The sequence below is a fragment of the Pteropus medius genome, unplaced genomic scaffold (assembly GCF_902729225.1).
Source record: "Pteropus medius unplaced genomic scaffold, Ma_sr-lr_union100, whole genome shotgun sequence".
NCBI lineage: Eukaryota > Metazoa > Chordata > Mammalia > Chiroptera > Pteropodidae > Pteropus > Pteropus medius.
In genome coordinates this window covers 26,300,114-26,322,354 of record NW_024340696.1, presented here as the reverse complement: position 1 = coordinate 26,322,354, position 22,241 = coordinate 26,300,114, and the positions used below count along the sequence as shown (strand labels likewise).

The window sequence follows — 22,241 nt, the reverse complement described above, 5'->3', positions numbered from 1 at the left end:
AATTGTGTTCAGTCATCTGCTCTCAGGTTCGATGGATCAGAAGAGTCTCCAGAAAGAGTCTGAGATGATGTATGTCATACTGCTATGAGCACTATAAGACTTCAGGTAAGCTGGTGTGTGTGTGTGTGTGTGTGTGCGTGTGTGTGTGTGTGCGTGTGCGCGTGCACATGTGCATGCATGTGTGTAGAAGTATGGCACAGCTTTAACAGAAAAACTAACTATATGGAGATTTTGGAGAGGCCATTATTAGGTCATTCAGCATATCAAGGACAAAGTACTGATTTACTGTATTGGCTTCAGAGTGCTCATGTCTGCCTTTTATGAATGATAAGACACTGCCTGGGATCATTAGACACCACCCTTGACTCAGGACCATCTTAGAACACTGGCTTCCTGTGCCCTGTTATAACACCTCTATTATTTTAACAAGCAGAGCTATGGTCTGGTTTCCCTGACTTACCACGGAATTCTCAGGTCAAGTATAAATGCATATTACAGAGCACCCTCTGGCATGCATTGTTAAAGACCTCATTAAAACCTCCAAAAGTCTTCAACTGTGCAACTGGAAATGTTTCCAAATCCTCTTATCCCCAACATAACAAATCCTATTGTTTATTAAATCTGATGTTTTGTAAATGTGATACTGCCTGGCTTATAAGGGAGGAATATCTTCCAAAACAACCCAAGAGAGTTCTTATGGAAAGAAAAGCAAATCAGGAGAACCCCCTTCCATGGTAAGAAGACAATTCTAGGATTAGGAGACACGACAGTATTGCTAACCAATTATGGTTCTGTCTGGGTCATGCGCTATCTGTAACAGAAAGAGGCAAGATGGCAGATGCCCTGGGTTATTTTAATTAATTTAATCATGTGACTAATTGGTCTCTGCTGGGTTTCTGTGGTAACTGCTTCCTAAGTGCTGATGGGCAATTGTGTTAAATGTAGCTTGGAATCCGCACGTAGGGCGCAGTGCCTTGGAGAGCCTGTGAGGAGGGCTGTGCAGCTGCGCTCGGAAGGTGCCCTGCTGGGCCTCTGATTGTCTGACTGCAGAGCGCCTACAGCTGCAGCGTCCTCTGGATTCAGGCCCTGCCTCCCTTTTCTAAAAGAACATTGCTTACCTACCTATGTGGGTGAGAACTCACCATGGACAGAGGAAAATGATCTGTGATCAAAGAATACTCTGGTTCAGCAAGGATTTGGAAATTAGATGGAGAAAGGTATCTGTAATAAAGGCATGTTGGAATGGGAGAGAGAGGGAAAATTAAGGCTACTCTTCTGTGAATAATATGCAGCCCCAGAAGCGATCATGTGTTATTCATAGCTGTCCAAATGATACTAATAAGCCATCTTTTTAAATGCCTTGCGGGGTTTATCCTTTTTTTTTTTCATTCTCTTACAATGCCATCTCCTCCTTGTCACCGAGAAGGTGCGTGGGAGAATGGGGGGGTGGATGGCCAGTTTTAGAGCACAGTCTACTTCAGGCAGATGGAAGGAAAATGACTTCCAAATTTTCTCATGAAGTGGGATATGTTTGTATTTGCGCAATGCATTCTAGCACCTGTGCAGAGAAAAAAAATGTAATCACAGATTTCCCTCAGAAAAGGATTAAAAAAAAAAAGTAAAACCACTAACTGTAGCACAAAGACGCTGCTGTACTTGATCAAGCCCTTCCATCTGCAGTCCTAGGCAGACTCCCAGGACGACAGGTTCTCCCCACCCCACTCCCACCCTGAAGAAAGAATGGCCAGTTCTTAGACCATTCTAGAAACTTTCTGAGATCATTCTCATATCTATTGGAATGGTAGTGTCAGCGACATTTCCAGAGCAGGAGTGGGTGGCAGTAGCAGGATGGCGTAGCTTTTTCTTAAGAAAATGCCATCGTGACCCACAGAAGCCATTCTGTGTCCTGTGTACCCCAGACTGCAGCAAAGAGGGGCAGCTCCAATGGACTGCTCCCCGCCTACACACACCCAGACATGAGCCAATGTCTTGGTAAATTAAGTTAAAATGGCTTCATCTAAAAATTTCACATTAGGGATGAGCATTAAATGGGCTGACAGTTTAAATTCCTTTAAGAGGTGGCTCGGAGTTCTGTTAAAGGGTTCCAATGCGTCTGACAGGACATCCAGGCAGCAAGCGTTATTTAATCCAATATCTTGCTAAGACGGGGAGCCTCCCCACATCTGTTATGTTTCTGTAATGCAAACGGAAGAATCTGTCCATAACATCACAGTTTTGTGACTTTAATGACATCCATTTTGAGAAGTATCTGTCTGCTCTAAGTATTGGACAAATCGTGTCATTTGCTTCTCAAGGTCTACATAGTGAAAGGAGCATCATCTCTGGCACTGAGGCCAAACTGTCCTCTCTCCTAGTACTGTAAAGTTTATAATTGGATGCTTATTCGAAAAATCTGCCTGTGGATACCAAGTGTACCAGTCAACCTCCAGTCTGCTTGTACTGTCCTTCATGCTGATAGATTTCCGGCTCACCTCCATCTGTTCTGAACCACTACTACAGGCTGCATAGGTCAAAAACCTTCCATCTTCTATTTCTGATTTAAGGGAATAACTCTAGTTTTTCTAGTGCAGATGGAGAGTTGAATTCTCCCACTTCCAATAACCCTTCGTTACGATTCTAAACCTGGATTCATGAAGTCCATGAATAAATTTCAGAGTCTATGAACCCATGACATTACCTGTAAAATTCTGTGTGTATGTCTATTTTCTGGAGAGAGGGTCCACCCCGAAGTTTTCTTTGGATTTTCCAAGAAGGCCATGATGCAAACAAGAAGGATCCCTGCCCCAGACATGCGTGTTTATGCCCCAGTCCAACCCCAACCTGCTTGTAATCTGGCTGCGAGTATTAAATTATTTAAATGGGGAAACCTTAGCTGTTATTTCTTTAGCAGTCTACTTTAAAATAGATTCGAGCGCTCTTTCTCCATGTAGCTAAGTTGTCCTCCCAAACTACTCTCCTGAGGTTGCCCAGACCTTATGAAGAAGGAGCCACGATTACAACACAGCTTTGTGGAACAGGCCTGGGCATCATCTCATTGACTGTGGCATGAAGAAGACCAAGCGAACGTGGCAAGAGTCAATCCTTCCATTTAACTCCTCATCACTGTTGGCCCAAGGCTCAGAACTATAGTGAAGTTGCTCAGGAGGCTGTTCCTTCTCTTTTACGTCACTCCACCAGCCCCTCTGCAGTGTCTGGTCTTCCTCTACCCACCTGGCTTTCTTACCCTTGCCCTTCCCCCACCAAGTCACCTTTGCCTTCCTTTACTTCACTTTCAACTGATACAAGAGCTGAACATAGCACATTAAAAAAAATTGAGCATTCCCTTTTACTGTCTAATCCATACATCATCCCCACACTGTTTTCCATCAAGATAAATACACGCTTAAAAACAATTTATAAATGGAGCAGCCACTGGCCACTTTAAGAGAGCCCACAGTGAAAAGTTTAGAATAACTGATAGATAGGAATACCTCAGATTAACTTTGCAAAACTGCAGAGTTAAGGTCAAGGAAAATCCAATGATGAGACCTTGAAGGCCCCCTATCCTTCCATATTGCATTTAATACAAATCGAACTATTCATCTAGTATTTTCAAGCTGGTTTCTCAACCCATTGATGAGTCTCAACCAGCAACTTTTTAATGAAATAGAACAAAAAAGAAAATATCAGAGTGCATCACATAGAAATATAAGCATTGTTCCATAAAAGTTCATGTTAGTCTTAAATACACGTGCCCTGTTTTGTATATTCTAAAACCTAAACATTTTCCACATTTTAATATTCTTAAAATCATGATGCATTTTACAATTGTTGTCAGCCAGGTTGCAGTTGTGACATAATTGTGTGAAAAGCTCCTGTTGACACTTTCTGGTAAAATCAAGAAAACGCCAGCATCAAATGACTTAGACACTATGAAAAGGGTGTGTGTGTGTGCGTGTGTGTGCGTGTGCTAAACTGCAAAGCAAAATGTATTTCTTACCAAGGCTCATGGTAAATAAAAGTTTGAAAAATGGTGTACTAAGCCCTTTTATAAATTTTATATGAACACTTACTAAATATCGACATTCTAATCATGAAAAAGAACAGCTTCTCCTGCTCTTCAGGCAACCGGCATTACAATTCTCCTCTTGTTGTTGACATCCGAGACCACATCCTTGTTGTACCATCTGTGGTATCTGCCCTTCGCTAACGGTGCGACCCCTTGCAAGTCACTTCTCTTCTCAGGACCATAGTTTTCTCACCCGTAAGAGGAAGATGTTAGAGAAGCTTTCTTATAGCACTTGTAGTTTGAACAGTTCCAGAAGTGTGCAGACAAGCATCCAACTCCTCACAAGTCTGTCATGAGCCCTCTGTATATCCTCTACTTCTCTGCCCGCTTTATGTCTTGTAGGCTTCTTCATGATGTAAGCCGAAGATAAAATGATGTCATGTCAAAAATCAATTTTTAAAGTCATGTAATATGGTTTTAACTATTCCTACAAAGTCTGTAATATTTTTAAATATTAAAACACAATGCAGGAATTACAGTAAAGGTTATACATTTGTTTTTTAATGTGTGACATGTGGAGGTCTTATTCCTGACTCAGATCCTTTTATTCTGTCTTCCCGCCCCTAGCTTTTTTCCTATTCATCCCATTTCCTGAATTTACATTTCAGTCTCCAGCCTAGCATGTGCTCACTCATGCATACAGCCTGGCCCCTAGGCTGAGGAAGTCACTCTACGGTCCCTAGTTCTTCACATCTGCTCCAGCACGCCACATACTGCATCACTTGTTTACTTGTCGATCTCTCTTATTCAACTGTGAGAGCCTTAGAGGCAGAGACCTCTCCTTATTTATCTTTGTAGCCCCAGCCAGAGAACAATGCCCAGCATGCTGTGGACGCTGAATAAATGAGTAAATGAAGAGATGTGCGGCATGAGGACAATTTCCACACAAGCACAGGGAAACTCACACACTCAGGCAGACATTCCTCTGAGCATAAACCGCGTCTCAGATTTCTGTGTTCCATGGCGCCCAGCCCTGAGATAGGTCCCAGCCTCGGAGGACTTAATTGAGTTGCTGGTTCATTCACTGGTTGAACAGACACTGATCTGTACCCAAGTATGCATTCCTGTGCTTCTCCTCAGCCTTTCACTTCCCAGTATCTTGGCCCAAGCCTAGGATGGTAGGTCCAATTGTCCCTGGCCCTGCTAGCAGCAGTCTTGAGAAGGGGCTGAGTGACAGACAGCATGATTTCAGCTTCAGGATCCAAAACCAAGATGAAAGCAACCAACTTCCTTCAGGTCCCTACTAGGAGCAAGCTTAGCCTTCCAGGTGTGGAAAGGAGGGGTGCCACAGTAATGGCTGCCCAGGAGTGAGATCAGCCCACCTCTCCACGTCTTCTCCCATGCACAGCTGGTTCAACACAACATGGCAGTGGCTACCACTTCTGGGCCCCTAGGTGTCCCTCGAGAGTACAGGCGATGGGAGCAAACTGTAAAAATCACTTTGATATAGATTTTATTCGATGTATCACTCCATCTCCCCACATACATATTGAGAAAGAAATTGAAGTCCACATCACCATTACCAACCTCGACCAAGTAGTTAGCCAAATATGTAGGCCCAGGGGATGTCACACATCTCCTTAGCCAAAGCTGAATTACATGGTCATGAGGAATTAAATTTAACTGATATTTATTAAGGGCTAAATGGCTGTATTAGAAACATAAAGGAAGTGAGCAAAAGGGCTTGGCGGAGGAGGGGCGCTCTGCTTGTGGGGGAATGAAAATGTTAACGTAAACTCTACCTCTATTTACTTTCGTGCACTTGAATTTGCTTCTCTCACCACACTTAACACAAAACAATGCCCTAAATTAAACACTATAAGGTATCTGTACTTTTATCCAACTCTTCCTGAATTTATATTTAATTCCAGTTGTCTTGATTTAAGCCTCAATAAACACAAATAATTTCTATGAGCTCCATCCTAGGTAGAGGGCTTGGGAGTATGCTTCTTCATAATTGATTCTGTGGGTTTTATCTGTTTTTAATTTACACTTTAAGTCAAGTTTAATGCTCTGGAATTTGGGAGGCCAATATTATTTTCTACTTATTTAACGATTCGGGATAAAGAAAAATGATAAAGATATCATTGATACAAGGCTTTCTTTGGTATCATTGATACAAGGCTTTCTCCGGTGCCAACAGACCATAAGATTGTGGATTCTTTTTTTTTTTTTGAAATCAGTATTGATTTGAAGTTCCATTAGATTTACAACCGTTGTGTCTGCTGTCTTTACATCTGATTCACAAATTCCTCATACTTGATGTACTCTCAGTGGTACCACTTTAACCAGAAGTAAGAAGTTGTCAAACCAAATCATGGGCCTGGGGTGTGAGTCCACCTTTTCTCTCTTACATCCACCTGAAATAATCTAAATCACCCCTGCCTTGGAGCATGCCTCATCAGCTGTGCAATGCAATACAAAAGGGGAAATGTTTTCCCAACCTAGAAGCTCATCAACTTGAACCCTGAAGCATGTCATCTGAATATCTTACTGCAAAAGCAGGAGCAGCTCACAACTGCTATACACGACCATTAACAACCTGCTTCCATTTCCAGGACTGCCTTGGTGGATTAATACATACACTACGTATTAAACCATCTGCCATGGAGTTTGAACCAGTCTTTCTCCACGTGGCCAACTGCAAAGGTTACCCATGAGTGTTAAGAGGCATAGTACACTTTCATTACATTTATCTTTACCAATTCTTTAGTTTTATTATTGGTTCTATTGGCCTCAACAGTATACCTTTTCGAGCTCTTGTAGCACATATTTGTATAGCCTGGAATCTAATGAAAATATATTTAATCCTCTATTATGTCAATTCTTTTAAAGTTCAGCATTAACCTTTTATAAAATCAGGTTAAAGAAGGATGGACTACACATTTCCAGTGAAGATGGGATGAAGTTTGATGATCGGCCTATTGTCTGACATACTTTTATATCTACTTTAAAATATTGTCTTTAATATAGTCAAACATTTAAAAGGTGTTTGTTTGTTTGTTTGTTTGTTTGTTTTACTCTAGGCAAGGAATGCAATTTAGCCCCCTTCACACTGGACCAAGTTCCCTCTCTGCAGAGGCTGAGAGGCAGCCCATATAGGGAACTATGAAGATTGAAATGTTTTGTTCCCATGTACTAGCTAACAGCTCAGTGAATGGAATTGCATCTGATGTCAGGTTACCTCATTAAATTTATATATTTGTAAAGCAGAGTTTTTTTTGGGGGGGTGGGGGGTTGCGGCAGTGGGAAACAGAAGTAATCCTCTGTTTTTTTTTTAAATGAAAGCAACTTAGAGAAAGTAGCAAACTTCCCTTCTTTCCTGTCATCTACTTCTAAATAAGCAATCAGTATATTAAGTGACACTACTCTTAATACAAATCCCTGGGGTGGCATGCTGTTAATTTTTCTGTACTCTGAGGAATATCATCCACTCCTTACTCAGGTTCTTAATCCCCAGGCAATGTTTTATTCCTTGCTTCGAGTTATTTATTTTTCTCAAGGGTGTTTTCGGAGGGAGTCAGCCAAACTCTATGTGAATAACTTGGAGTTTGAAAATCCAAACAACTTACCTTTCTTTTTGCAAGGTTATATTTGGTCACTTTTATTTAGGTTTATATTGAATGTTAAGACACAAGTACTGTTTTTCTTTTCTCATAGGAGGCTTCTCAGATGGCGACCCTGCAATCTTTGTACTGTTCTGTTATTCTCCAGAGTCTGACTTTTCTCAAAATTATAATAATGGCAGCTCACCAATCTAAAATCTGGAGACTTTCTGTGTACGCGTACACGTGTGCCTGACACGTGCACAAGAACGCACTTGGAGGACTACATCTATGAGCACTCAGGGTTACCCCTGAAAGAGGCTGGAGACCCTCCCACCCCAGTGATTTCCCAGTTCTCACGTATGCTTACAGTTTTTAATAACACTAGCGGCAACATCAGACCTTATTTCTTCCATATGCTTTGGACCTTCTCATTTATGGCACTGAAGCTCCTCAAATTTGCTCCAGTTGATTTACCTTGGAGATTCAAATTGCCATTTAAATCGCATCGAACCACTGAAAACATTGTTCTACCTCAAACATACAAGACTGGGGAGCCACACCCAACACTGCACATACTGCGTCTCTCTGTCACACTGCTTTCTGATCGCCTTGGAGCACACCTTCTGGTGTCCAATACACGAAAGCACACTGTGAGTTTTCACTATCTTTGGTTGCTTTTTGAAATGTCGTCTGTTTGCCCTTTCCATTTCCAATTGGTTTTTAACAGGTCTTCTGAGTTTCCTGAGACAGATTTTTCACTTTTCAAAAAAAATGCCTTTTTAGTACTAATAAAACTTTCATATTTGTCTGCTTAATCACGCCAGCTTTACTGTCCCCTTTTTACTTTTTTGTTTTTGGCTCAGAGGTATATGAACCATCTGTGCCTCTAAAACAGTTTGCTTAAATAGCCTCCAGGCAGATTTTATGGTTTTTAAGTTTTTTACTTTAACCTTCAGCCTGCTGTTAGCCATTTTCATCACAGTTTTAAAATCAGCCTCTTTTGGAAACAACTGTCACTATATGTGGTTTTCAGAAGTTACTGGAACTGGAGAGGGGCTACTGACTCCAGATAAACTGTACTGCGGTCCTCGTTCAGCCACCTGAGGCAGGTGCGGGTGTGGTTAGCCTCAATAGGGTCATCTCGTCCCTCTGGCATCGCAAACAGCAATGTGGACACCGCTCATTTAGAATGTCCATGTCCACATCACCCAGGTAAGACTCAGGAAGATAAAGTCTGAGTTACTTACCTGCCTATTTATTTATCACTACATTTCTGCAGAGCTGTCATCATGATCCTAGGCACTAAATGAGATACCAGGAAACAAAGAATACAAAGAAAGGGAGGATAATTCCTTCCCTCCTACTACACCACTGTGCCATGAGAGTCGCCCTCTGTTATTGTGCCAGCAGACGTCCTATTTTGTTTCCATTTTATCACAGTTGTCTAGTCTGGAGACTTGAGAGTCAATAAGCATTCCTCTAACCCGGAATTTATCATCACCCAAACTCCTGTCTGTCCTTGCATTAATGTTAACATAGATCTATAGTTCTCTCTGTAACAGAACCACATCCCTTCCTACACCCAGCCAGAGGTGGTGGAGAGGGGATATCCCTTCTGTGGCTCTTTCCGCCAAAAGTAACTTACCCCACTTATTTTCAGTTATCCAGCCTTATCTGTCACACTGTAATTACATTACTTTCTTCTCTCAAATCAGTGCATTTTCACCCAATCTTTTCTCTGTTGGCACTGTTGCTTTAAAACCACTTAGGCTGTTACAGCTATCATTATTTTTATTATTATTTACTTATTTATAACATACTTCTACCTTTAGGAGTTACGAGCTGTCAATACGCTCCCTGAAATAAATTGAAGCTGAGCGTAAAGTCAGGGAAGGCAGAAGCCAGCAGCAAGCAACAAATCCCCAAGGGTTGGTTGAATGAATAAATGAATGAATGAATACACCAAAAAATGGATACATGGGATTATTGTTCCAGAGAATATTTGTTTTCTTGTTTGTAGGTAATGTCTCGTTCCTTCACAGAGAACCTAAAATTAGCAAAGAAGTGGCAAATCAGGGCCAGGATTAGATATAATGCTGCCGTGTCCTCAGCCCAATAGCCCTTCCTTCTCCTCCCGCTCTACTTAACATCTCTTCATCTTTCAGAATTCAGTGTAACCCCTACTTCCTCAGGGAAGCATCTAGATTTCCTGACTGACTAGTCCAAACTCCCTGTCAGCGGCTCTCCAGCACTGTGCCCACACCACCATCGCACTTGTCACAGTGGCAAGTTCATATTGGTGTTATTATTTAAATAAATGTCCACCTCCCACTGGGCTGTAAGCTTCATGAGGGCAAGAACCAGGTTTTCGTTGTCCACTGTAACTTCAATATGACCAGTGTAGGGCCAGGCACATAGCAGCTGTTCAACAAATATTTGTCTGGTTGATTAATTAATTAATAACTGTGAAAGTTGCAGCCTTCAAAGTCTCTGCTCCTTTGGCCACCTAAACTTGATGCACTCATCCTCAGACTAAATCACAGTTTGTTTCAACACTCCCCTTTCGCTTCTGCTTAGCAGAGTTTTTAGCGACAAAGTAGCTTAAATGTGTGGGCAGGCGGCTAACTCATGATAAGTAACTGCAGCCTCATCCCATCACCCATCCCATCCCAGGCCTCTGCCTCCCCACATCCAATATGGTCCTCGGCCAACATGTTCCCGGCCACTTACATTGATGTAACGATATACCGGGCTATCTGCTGTTCTAACTGCACCATTGTTTCTCTTCATAAATGAGCATGTCTAACAGCTAACTACAATCCCTTTGTCTTGTTCTGAGCAATCTCATGTTCTATAGAGTCCGAAAAGAATAGAAGAAGTGCTGACTTTGCCTGTTAGAATAGCTGTTATCAATAGGACAAGCAATAACAAATGTTGGAGAGGATGTGGAGAAAAAGGAACCCTCATACACTGCTGGTGGGACTGCAAATTGGTACAGCCGCTATGGAAAAAACAGTATGGAGGTTCCTCAAAAAACTAAGAATTGATCTACCATATGATCCAGCAATCTCTCTACTGGGTATTTACCACAAAGACTTGAAAACTCATATTCGAAAAGATATATGCACACTGATGTTCATAGTAGCATTATTCACAGTGGCCAGGACATGGAAGCAACCAAAGTGTCCTACGATAGATGATTGGATAAAAAAGCTGTGGTACATATACACAATGGAATATTATTCAGCTATAAGAAGAGATGAAATACTGCCATTTGTGACAACATGGATGGACCTTGAGATAATCATGCTAAGCAAAATAAACCGACAAAAAAGTTGAAAACCACATGATACCATTTGTATGGGGGATATAAACCTAAAAGCAACAAAAGAACAAAACAAAGAGAGACTCATGACATGGACTATAGACTAGTGGTTATCAGAGCGGGGGGGAGGAGGGAGGTAGATGGGATAAAAGGGGTCAAATACATGCTGACAGAAAGAAATCTAACTATGGGATGTGAACACACAATACAATATATATACTGTTAAATTGTACACCTGAAACTTGCTAGATTTTGTTAACCAATGCCACCATAAAAAAATAATTAATTTTAAAAAATAATAAATTAATTAATAGATAAGTGCTGATACTAAAACCAACATTCGAATAACCAGGTTTTCAAAGTAGCTGGTCCTGGATAGAAGCAGTTTGTTTAAGCACTCTATGATGAATGTTAAACGCATTTTCAATCTTTCAATCCACACTTGGATTCCAGATTCCTTCTTCCACATGGCAAGAGTAGATGGGCATGGTATGTTCATTGTATAAAGAATTCAACCTCAGGAGATCATCTCAAGAGATCACCTTTTCTTCTCTCTAGTGGATATTTACGGGCGCTAACCATCAGCTATCACTCCGATCCCTTCCCTCTTTTAATAGTTTCCAGATTCTCATTCTCTTCGCCATGCAGCCTCCCAGGGGCTTTAGAGGAAAATAAGCCCAACTCTGATGTCAGAGGAAAATCTGATTGACTTAAGCGAATCAGAACATATCAGCTCTGGTCATAGTCCCCAGTTCAGAGATGACCATGAGATCTAAGCATAGGCAATCAGCGTGAATTTCAAAATTCTTGCTTGGAATGCTAGGTACTCTGTCTTCTATTGGATGCAAATAAGTGCTGCTAGCAGTCATCTCGTGATGTCTGGGCACTTGCTTTGGAATATAACTAACACTCTATAAAGAAGTATATAGAGATGGGAAGAAATGAGACCATGATAAGACCAGTGAACTGCAGGACTAACCTATCTGAAGCATGCTCTAACTTAGGACTTTTCAATTCTATCAGATAAAATATACCATTTATTGTTTAAACCAGTTTGAATTGGGTCTTCTGTTACTTGCATAAAAATTCCTGATACATCTTATAAGTCATCACCAAATCAAGTCTACTCTTAAAATAAACATCAGAATAATTTTTTTATCCAAAGATAGTTCCCTTAAAGTTACCATCTCTTTTTCATCACACTATTTCTAGGGGTAAAGCTTGAGAAGACCTGTAGAATCTATAGGTCTCCCAACCCAAGACTTGGGTTCTGTGTTGAGGTTGCCTTCTGAGGCACCACTAGGTTGGGGGCAAGCCCCATCTACTCTACAGAAAGAAAGTAGCTATGTCAGAACATTTAAGCAGCAATGTCCATCCTTGGTTCACTTCCTCCACACTTTAAAAATAAAAAATAAAAAAACCTAAATTGGTTCAACACACTTTTGCTACTGGGAAATGTTTCATAACTACTAGTGAATAATTCAGCGAATATGATATTTTTAGTTTTCTATTGCCAGAGACACTCAGCTTTGATGGGAATGCTGTTGCCTTTCTTACTCTCCAAATCCCCTTTGTATCTAGGATCTTAAATGTACTACTTCCTTAACAGAGATCCAATCAACAATGGAAATCAAATCATATCATACTCCCTGCTCAATATCTCCCAATAGTTGCCATCACACTTAGAAAAGAATCCAAACTATTACCTCTCAGGCCTACATGATCTGGCCCCCGACAACTTTATCATTCGACTGCAGTCTGACCTTCTTGCTGTTGTTAAAAAATGCCAAGCCTGTTCCTGCCTGAGGCCCTCTGCTTTTCACTAGGTCCCCCTCCTCTCTGAAACCCTCTGCTACAAGCTCTTCACATGACAAGCTCCATCGCTTCATTTTGTTTCTACCCACACATCACCTCCTCAAAGACAACCTCTGTGATGACCAGACAGAAACAGCACCCTATCACTATCCATCTTCTCACCCTGCTTTTTCGTCATAGCATTTACCACCTCCTGGGGTTGTGTTACATATATGCATATTTTTACCTTGTATATTATCTGTCTTTTTTAGAGAATAAAATGCAAGTCCCTTTAAGGCAGGGACTTTTCTCTTGTCTAATAATGTATCCACCAAACCTAAAATACTGCTTAGCCCATTCTAGGGGCTCGATATATCTTTTTATTTTATTTTTTAAAGAATGAATGAATGAATGAATGAATAACAAGGTTCGTTTGTTTTTTTAATCTTGGCTAAAAACAAACAAAAAAGCATCACAGAGGAACTTGTCTCCTGTTGGGCAAATTCCCCTTATCTTTAACAATTTGCCCAGCTTTATCTCACCTACCTCTGGATCTCTGTATCCCTAAATCCTTTGACACCAACAACTTAAATTGCTCCAACCTATAAAACATACAATCCTACAGATGATCACAGAAAGTGTCAGGGCCTTCAAAGATTCTTATAACAAAGAGTTGGATGTACAGACATAGAACTGCTCACCATATTTTAAATAACATGAAATCATTCTATTTAAACAGATTATAAAATAATATATCATTTATTGGATCCATATAGAAATCACTACTTTATCATGGAATGTTTGGCAAAAGGCCTGTGAAACAGGTAAGCAGTCATTAGATCTCAAAACTCCTATTACCCACTGAACATCTCAAATACACTTATTGGGGTAAGGTCCAGCTCTCTTAATGCTAATTAGCTAATCAAAAAAGTGAAACACTAAGAAAGTTTGTGTGACAAAAATTGGATATAAAATCCTTATGTCATAAATATTCCACTATGTCTGTGGAGAAAAATAATATTTCAAACTAAAGGCTGTAGTTTTTCCATAATCAAAAGTGGTTAAATATTTTTAAATACGTTTCAACATATTTATGAAGAAATTCTCCTACATGCCTCCAAAGCCCTCTCATAAATCAGTATAATGTTTCCGAAGCACATTTGGAAGTAAAAAATTCATACCTATCAACTATATTTTTCTCTATGAGAAGAAGAATTAAGCAGCAAATACATTAATGTCTGAATTTATAATAGGAGTGGTTAACTCTTAGCCATAGCGAACTAATGAGGAATATTTTACTATGGAAGGATTAATCATGACCCTCCAACACTACGTAATTTGACATTTGGAGGACTTAATCATGAATGGATCTTATTCCCTTATTTACTTTTCATCATGGAGATGCCTTACAAAGACAGCACATGCTAGAATAAATATAACTCGTAAGCTCAATAGCTTAATCTTATTGCTTTAAAGAAATGGTTTTTAAATAATATTCCATAGCTTTTTAAAATAGTCCTCACAGAAGCAACACTACTATGATTATGTCATCTCTGGGCCAATGCAGCTCAAACACTGAGAAAATATCAGGATAGATGTAGAGGGCCTCGAAGCCTGACTAACCCTCTGTTAGCAGTGAGGTGACAACACAAATTCTGGGAGGTTGTGATTACTGCACATTGTCTTCCCTCCCCAGCCATTGATTATCTCTATCTTTGTTAAAGACTACAGGAATTTCATTTAACTAGAGTGCTCAGTAAATTGCAGCAGAGTTCAAGCATCTTTTACAGATTCATTAAACCATTGATCTGCCTTCTCGTGCTGGTAGTAGTTCCCAGCTTTGGCCCACAGCCTGGGTTTGCAGAGAATGCAACAAACTGATGTTTGTAACCTCTAAAGACAGTCTGTCAGTAGAAATTAGATTCCACCGTGTGCACGGCCACCCTAAGAGTGGATTGTGACACAGGGAATTTCCTATTCTCAGTGTGAAATGCTGGAGCAGAAATTAAGTAGCCATCCACAGCGAGATTTTCTTTATTCCATTCTAATAATATGAACAAAGAGCAAAGAGCTCACAGAACAAAGAATTACACATGGCTTTCTCAGTTCACACTCCTGCTTTTGTGGATAAAAGTATCCAGAGGTATTGAGATAGGGGAGAAATAAAAATAACTATGGGCATCCCTACAGTTTGCTTGTACTAGAATTTGTGACCAAACCTTGCAAAAGTATATGAAAGAGATTCTGGACTCAAACTAATACTTTAAAATATCTCGAGGCAACCCACCAAGCCTGTCTTATGTATGCACTTATTTAGACAGTTAACATTTTCAACAAAGCATTTGAATCAATAGAGCATAACTATGATCCTAGGAAGATGCACATTCATTCTCTTTTGGCTTCTCTGGACAGAGCACTAAGACCTCTTAGAAACTTCTCCCCCTCTGATCTTTATAATGTCTCATGACACTTCCTTTTAAAGTCAGGCACAAAGAGTAACTCTGTGCTTGATGTAGCTTATGATAGGAGAAGCACATCAAAATGACCTATTAGCTATTCTTTAAATGCTCATTCTTCAGATAAACCTGAACACTGTTAGCAGCAAGGTGAGAAAGTTGGCAATGCAAGTGACTGGATCGATAAGGAGAACGAATGTCCCAAATAACTAGATCCCTTCCTGATCATTTGTTTTACTGAACTGCCCATTGCCCAAACAGGCAGCCAGACTATGAACTCAAAGCAGGCACATTCATCACCGTGCAGCCGTAGTCACCAGAATACAATGTAGCTGATGCAATCTGACACTGTGGTTAATGTTAAAAGGGAGCGTGCCTTTGAGATGGATTGGATAATTACCAGCAGTTCAGATTAGAAAAACCTGATTTAAGTGTATAGCATTAGCTAGCACCAGAAGGATGGCCAGAGATTGACTGTGTCTGAAAATTAACATTCAAGTATATATGTCAATAGCCCTGTGTATTGATCTTTGGGGGACTGGATTCAGATCTATAAAAAATGCCCCCTTTCCTTCTGCTCAGTGGAAAAAAAAAAGGTTGAACATAGATTAGGGCTTGAAGCTATTTGGAGTTTAATCATCTCTTCATATTTAATCTAAAATGTCTAATATTATTCGGAAGTTGACATCCATTCTGGGAAATTAATTAGAATTAATTTTCCTCTGTTCTTCCCATAACCTCCCAAAATGTAGCCCATTAAAAACTAGATGTGGTTGCTATTCTTTTCTTTCAATACAAACTCACTTGCCCCAGTCTGTTTGTGTTCCAGGTATCCCTGAGACCAGTATTTTTCAAATGGTATTCAAGTGTTCCAGTAAACAAGACGATCACATACCTCTTCCCCAAGCTTCTGGTGACTTTGTAGGGCATGGCGTCCCACCCAGCCTGCAGAACCTCTGCCTGGAACTCTTTCTGGCTTTCTCCAACAGCACAGCATCACTTTAACCTGACCCACATCTTACTTCACCAGAATTCTTACTTAGCCAGAATTCTCCTGCTCTAACCTCACCCTAAATGTGTTTTTAAGGGCTAACACCTTCCCCGCCTCGTCTGCTCTTGCTTTTTTCATAGGTTCTCATTTGCAGCAGCTCATCAATATTCCATTCCATATTTCAAAACACCAGAGAACAAGAAAAGGTACGCTCTCCTTTCCCCAGAGCTTCCCTGTTTGTTGTGACCAAAAGGGAACTCGGCCACTGGCCTACGGGCTAAAGCTTTGGGAGGCAGAGGCCACACTACATGCAGGTAGTGGGGTAGGCCTGCAGCACAGTTCCAAGGGACACTGCAGAACCAAAGCAATCATCCAGCAGGTAGACAGACCCAACAGGCTCAATGGTGACCCATAAAAACAAGGTGAATCCACGGAAAGAACTCTGGTGCTCCCTCAGCACATTTACTTGTTGATCAAGAATATTTGCAAGCAACTGGCAGCAACGAGTCTGTGGCCTGAGCTTCAGGCAGTCAGGGGACAATAATTACAAGTAATTTCTTAATGTCCTTCCCCAAACCTTCATGAATGATAGCCATTTTGCAAATTAAATCTTGCAGGTGTTTGAAGAAAAAAAAGTAGACAGGTTAATCACTAGATTACCAGGGCAATTGTTACACATTTCTTCTGTACTACTAGGTTCTATAATTAAGTCTGAAACTGAAAATCTTTCTCAGGATATAGTCAAGTTTAATAAAAAGGCCAAAAGTCTAAATAAAATGTAACTCCAAATAATACGATGATACGTGCTTATTAGTAACAGGTTCTTCCAAAAGGGATCTCTTCAAAGAAGAGATCACTAGGTATCCAGCGATATAGTTTGAAAGTAAAAGAAATACTTATTAAACAATAGTCCCTTCACTAAATATTTGTTATTTTTATCATGATTTTTAGGAGGTCTTAATAACATCATCTGAAATGTTGTTTGTCTATATAAGCTTCTTATTTTTAATTCGTCCCTATCTTTATCTCTTATCTACACAGGTTCCTTCCCACCACGATCTGTCAGGGAGCAGCAATATTATGATATTAAAAAAGGATTTCTATCTATTCTTGTCTGAAATTTTTGAAAACTAGAACAAGGAAGCAAAACTTTGGTGTTCTTAGGAATTTGTGTCTATTACTAAAGTATTGGTGCTACTAATCCATGAAGAACACTATAAATTTGAGATCTGAACAAGGAAAGAAAACAATCATTTTTACATTGCCTGCGCTGGCCATTTGTCTTGAGTTTTGATTTCCTGTTTGATTTGCAGACATTAGTTTAGACAACAAAATATTTTCCACGCAGAAATATAAAGATCAAACACAGGATATCTGGAAATGACTACTATTTGTGGTCTTGTTTGTTACTCTCACTTTTAAAAGGATAATGGTTACAAGGCATTACTCACTTAGGAAAAAATATTTTTAAGGGTCTGTTATTGTGCAAAGTAAAACTGGTATTAGTTGGACTAAACACTTCGGCATCTCTTGCAAAACCACTAAGGAGTCTCTGCAACTTTCCAGTTCCTAGGTCAATCGCTAGGCTAGAAATATTCTCAAGCCCTTCTCTACTTGTGGCCTCAGAAAAGGGCTGGGAAAAGAGTGAGCTATTAGTTCCCTGACAAGTCTCTAGTGCATCTAGTAATGAGACTGACATCCCATTGTTCGGCCAATGTTCATGGACGACACAAGTATTTTTTTTACTGGCTGTTTCAAAAACTTTTGAGCCAGCAATTGAGCCTGCTGGGGATAAGGATTCCACAAAATATAATTATGAATTAACTCTATACACATCTTAGGGACAGCATCCTGAAATGCATAAGGCAGAAGTTAGATTCATTAAATGAATATGGCCGTGATTCACAGCCTTCTCCAACAGAAGCATTTTCGAAGAAAGCCTACATACTTGTAGCAATCCAAACAATTCTTCCAATAAAATTTTAAGTTTCGTTTAAAAATATAACCTACGTGTCATAAAGGGTTAAATTTGGCTTCAAGCCATCCCACCTTACTTCACGGTGCCGGGCGCTGGTAAGAGAGGGATCTGCTCCATCAAACAAACCCAAAGAGAAAGAAGGTTCGGGAAGCAAATGAAATTTAAAGAGCCAATTTTCGGTGGGCCTTCATTTTGAGGGTTGGGCTATTTTTGTCCTTGTTTTTAGCAGAAAATCAGTTCCTGCTTCTATACCCCAGCATTTGTGAAGAGGATAGCAGGGAACCACAGGCACAGCTGTCCAATTTACATTCACAAATGCAGGTGTTGCTCAGACACAAAACAGAGGTCAGCTGAATACTGCTCCTAATTAGCTACCTTTTTTACTAGGATTTTTCTTTGTGAAGTTATGCATGCAATTTGGGTTCAACTTAGAGCCCATTTTTAGATCCCAGCATGCTATCCACCAAGAAGCAGGCTGTCATTCTAAAGCATAATTTACAGCATAGTTAATCTTACATTTTTTTTTTTAATCTACATTATACCTAAAGCAAAATTCTGTTCTGCACACACATTCCTTACTCTATTTTCCATCCACTTCTCAGTATTTAGAAGTGTAGAATTTAGCCAGAAAATTTTTTATGTAGGAATGGGAAGAACTTTGCCCTTTCCCTAGGATTAAGAAAGTCCACAGTTTTAATAATGGGGACTAAAGACTTTATTAAATGATACAAGAATAGACTAGCTATTTGCTATTGTCTTCAGCAGGGAACGCCCTGGGGCTGATTTCAGCGGTTCTTAGAAATGGCAGGATGGAGTCTGCTACCTAATACAATCCATTAGGAAACCCAAGCCCTAAATGAAATGACCACAAAATCCTATCAGTTAACAGAAATGCAGCAGCTGTACATGTTTATTGTAATACAATAGGATATTGTTACAGAGATAACACTCTTAAAATTAAAAAAAAAAGAAAAAAAGAAAAAGAAGAATCCAGCCAGCAATGTGACCAGTTTTTCTCTGTTTGAAAAGTGAGAACGTATAGTGTGGCAGAGATTTGGAATACATAAATAAGCAAGAAGATTGCAGAGAAGATAGCCCACTAACGTGCTTCTGGGATCAGCGTCAGACAAGCCACTTTGACTCCCAGGTTTGCAGGATGTGAAAGATAGAGGTCCTCCTTCCTCCCCCTGCTGATTTCACCTACACTAAGTATTCCAAACGCTGCTTCTTATCTTGGCTCCCAGTTACCCATTTTTCAAAACTAAATGCAGTTGAAGTTTAAATTCGTTTGACCTTTAACTTTATAATGATGTAATATGACATATTATTTATAATGATATAAATATATATGGTATCATTATATATGGTATTTTATATAGATAGATATAGAGATAGGTTATAGATTATTTGGGGCTGTTTTTCCAATTGAATTGAGTGTCTTTCTTCAAAGGCTTACTAAAGTAAAACCACATTTCAAAGTATATAACATGTATCACCAGGATTGTGACAAATTCTTCTTGCTTGATTTTTTTCACTACAGGCAGTCCATCAAAATTCAGGCGCATAGCCCTTTAGAATCATAGAAAGACAAAAACCCTGTTCTCTAACCGTCTTCTAGGATGGAATGCAAAGTATTTTGTTGTGGTAAGTAGGGCTTTGAAGACAAAAGCGCTGGGTCCACTCCTGTGACTGTTATCCCAGAGTTCAGCACTCAAAAGGGGGAGCCCCCGGGTCTCAGAGATCACTTTTAATCCCCTTATATTAAAACAAAATGTGTCTCCCGTGCATTGCTCTCACCACCCTCCTCTGAAGCCTCACTGGTCCCTCCCAAGGGAACGTGAACTGGACTGGTGACTGTCCCCAAAAAATTCCAAAACAGTTTCCTTACTTGCCTCCCTGTTCCAGTGAAGATTATGAGCCTAATTCTTAGAGACTGCTTCTAAAATTCCACCCCACTGAATCCTGCAGCCTAATTCTTTCAGCATTATGTTTTTTGGCAGAGTGATGTGACCCAAATTTGCAGGAGATAATTTGCTGCAACAGTGCTTCTTCAATGCAATGAGCCCGAGATTAGCATCTCAGGATTGCAAATCAGACTTAAAAATAATAATAATAATTGTTTGCTTTAAGAAAGGACAGATTTTGATCTTGAATTATAGAAATGGCAATGCTCAGTAAAGTGTGGACAGTTTTATGAATTAAGGAAGCTTTACAGATCAATGGGAAATAATCAAGAACTAGCCATTTACTTCAGTAATTGGTGGCAAAATGCTATAGAGGTTCTTTAAAAATTAAGAAATTAGCTGTGTGTGTATGTGTGTTTGTGACTGTAAAAACATCATGCATTCCATTTCCCATCAGTGGTGGCCAATACTATTCTAAAAGGATATATTCAAATCTGAGATGTCTTAAAACAAACAAAAAAAAACAACCAAAAAAAAAACTACAACTATGGCTGTTCCTGTGTTCACCCACCATGCTTCTCACAAATGCTTGGCTATGTGAGCAATGCTGGTTCACATATTCATTCTTTCACCTTTTCTCGATATCAGTCAACTTTAATAGAAAGTGTCAAGAGAGACTTGACAGGTTTCTTGATTAGAATTTGTGGATCGGATTTTGGAAAGAGCCAGAGCAATATTTCCATTGGGAACAAGTATTAAACTGAGTGGACTAAAGCTGTCTGGCCATGTGTCTGCGGCTAGTTTCTCAGCCTTCATAAGAAATCTCTACCACTTATCTTTCAAGACTCTAGTCTATGCACTCTACTGCTGGAAAGTCACTGTCACTTAGGATACCAGCTGCGATCACCGTGTCCTCATCAAATTCATTCACCCTCTCAAAATTCAAACACCAAGACAAGAAAAACTGAAGAACAGGTTACACATTAGAAGGGGATTCCTTATTCCAAAAGGTTAAGTATGACAGAGAAAGAGAACAGACAAAACAGAAAGAATATAAATGACAGATGCGCAGTGCTGTCAGCTAGAGGCTAAGAGGCACGTGCGCATGTGGTCTGATGAGGCCTGTGCGGGCCGCCTCTCTCTATGTGCTCTTACCTTATTTCTCTTGAAGTAGGCTCGTCGGCAGGCTGCAAAGCACTTCTCGCTGCAGAAGCTTTTCACCTCACTTCCCATACTCAGGGAATAGCGCTTGATTCCCACTTTCTGGCACCAGGCACACATTATTTGTACATTTGACACATCATCTTCTATAATAAAAGTATAAGAAAAATGTTCATATCAGAAGCAAACATCCCTTCAAACTTAGACACACCCTGAACCTGAATGAGCTACTTGAGGTGTGATTTAATATCCACACCTCACCGCTTTCCGACCTAGTAGCTCTTGGTGGGAAGACTCCGTGCTTTTTCTTTTCCTTTGGGGCAGGGAGGTGGAGTTGCTCTTATATTTCCAAAAGATATCATTTACTTAAAAACCAGAGCATAACTGCAGAGCCATAAAAATTCCTAGGGCTTCTTAGCCCGGCAAACATGCTTATTCTGCCTGGTTGTAAAAGGACTCATTTCTTCAAAGGTACTGCTGAAAGCCTACAAGTTCCACATTGAGTGGGACGCTTATACCCACCTATGTGATGCCCTAATGTGAACCTGGACAGTCAGGAGCCAGGATCCATCTTGGCATGTTCCCTATTACTGTTACATGATATGGGGGTGTTGTTTACTCTTGCAATATAATGATTCTCAAGTGATATGGTTAGTGAAAAAGGAAAGATGTGATGGCCAGATTCTGCCGATAGAAAGGCACTAGCCTGGCTCACTCAGTTGTCTCCTATGATGCAGCCTTCCCACACGGGTGTCCCCAGGCAGGTGCAGGCCTGAGTTAAACTCTCCTCCATGTGATGAGGTTCAGTTCCCTAGAGAGAGTAGTAATGGAGTGTCAGCAATGAGACCTGAGGTCACATAGCTTCCCAGATCATTCTTGGTCAGATTGGTAGTCCTCGTCGCTCCTGTAGGACCTGGCAACCATGTCATGGGGATGCTCAGAATGATGTTAGATAGTATGCAAATATTTTCAATATTTAAAATACTGTATTTCTTTTCCTTTGTAAGAGAAGAAA

At 40.1% G+C, this 22,241-nt stretch overlaps 1 protein-coding gene across 1 annotated transcript in view; it reads right to left on the bottom strand.

Annotated features, from left to right (window-relative positions):
* The window catches only part of SOBP (sine oculis binding protein homolog), a 135,720-nt gene that overhangs the window by 76,565 nt on the left and 36,914 nt on the right, over positions 1-22,241 (bottom strand). Inside the window, 1 exon segment of the mRNA XM_039869795.1 lies at positions 21,221-21,372. Within this exon segment, the coding sequence (XP_039725729.1) occupies positions 21,221-21,372 (152 nt within the window).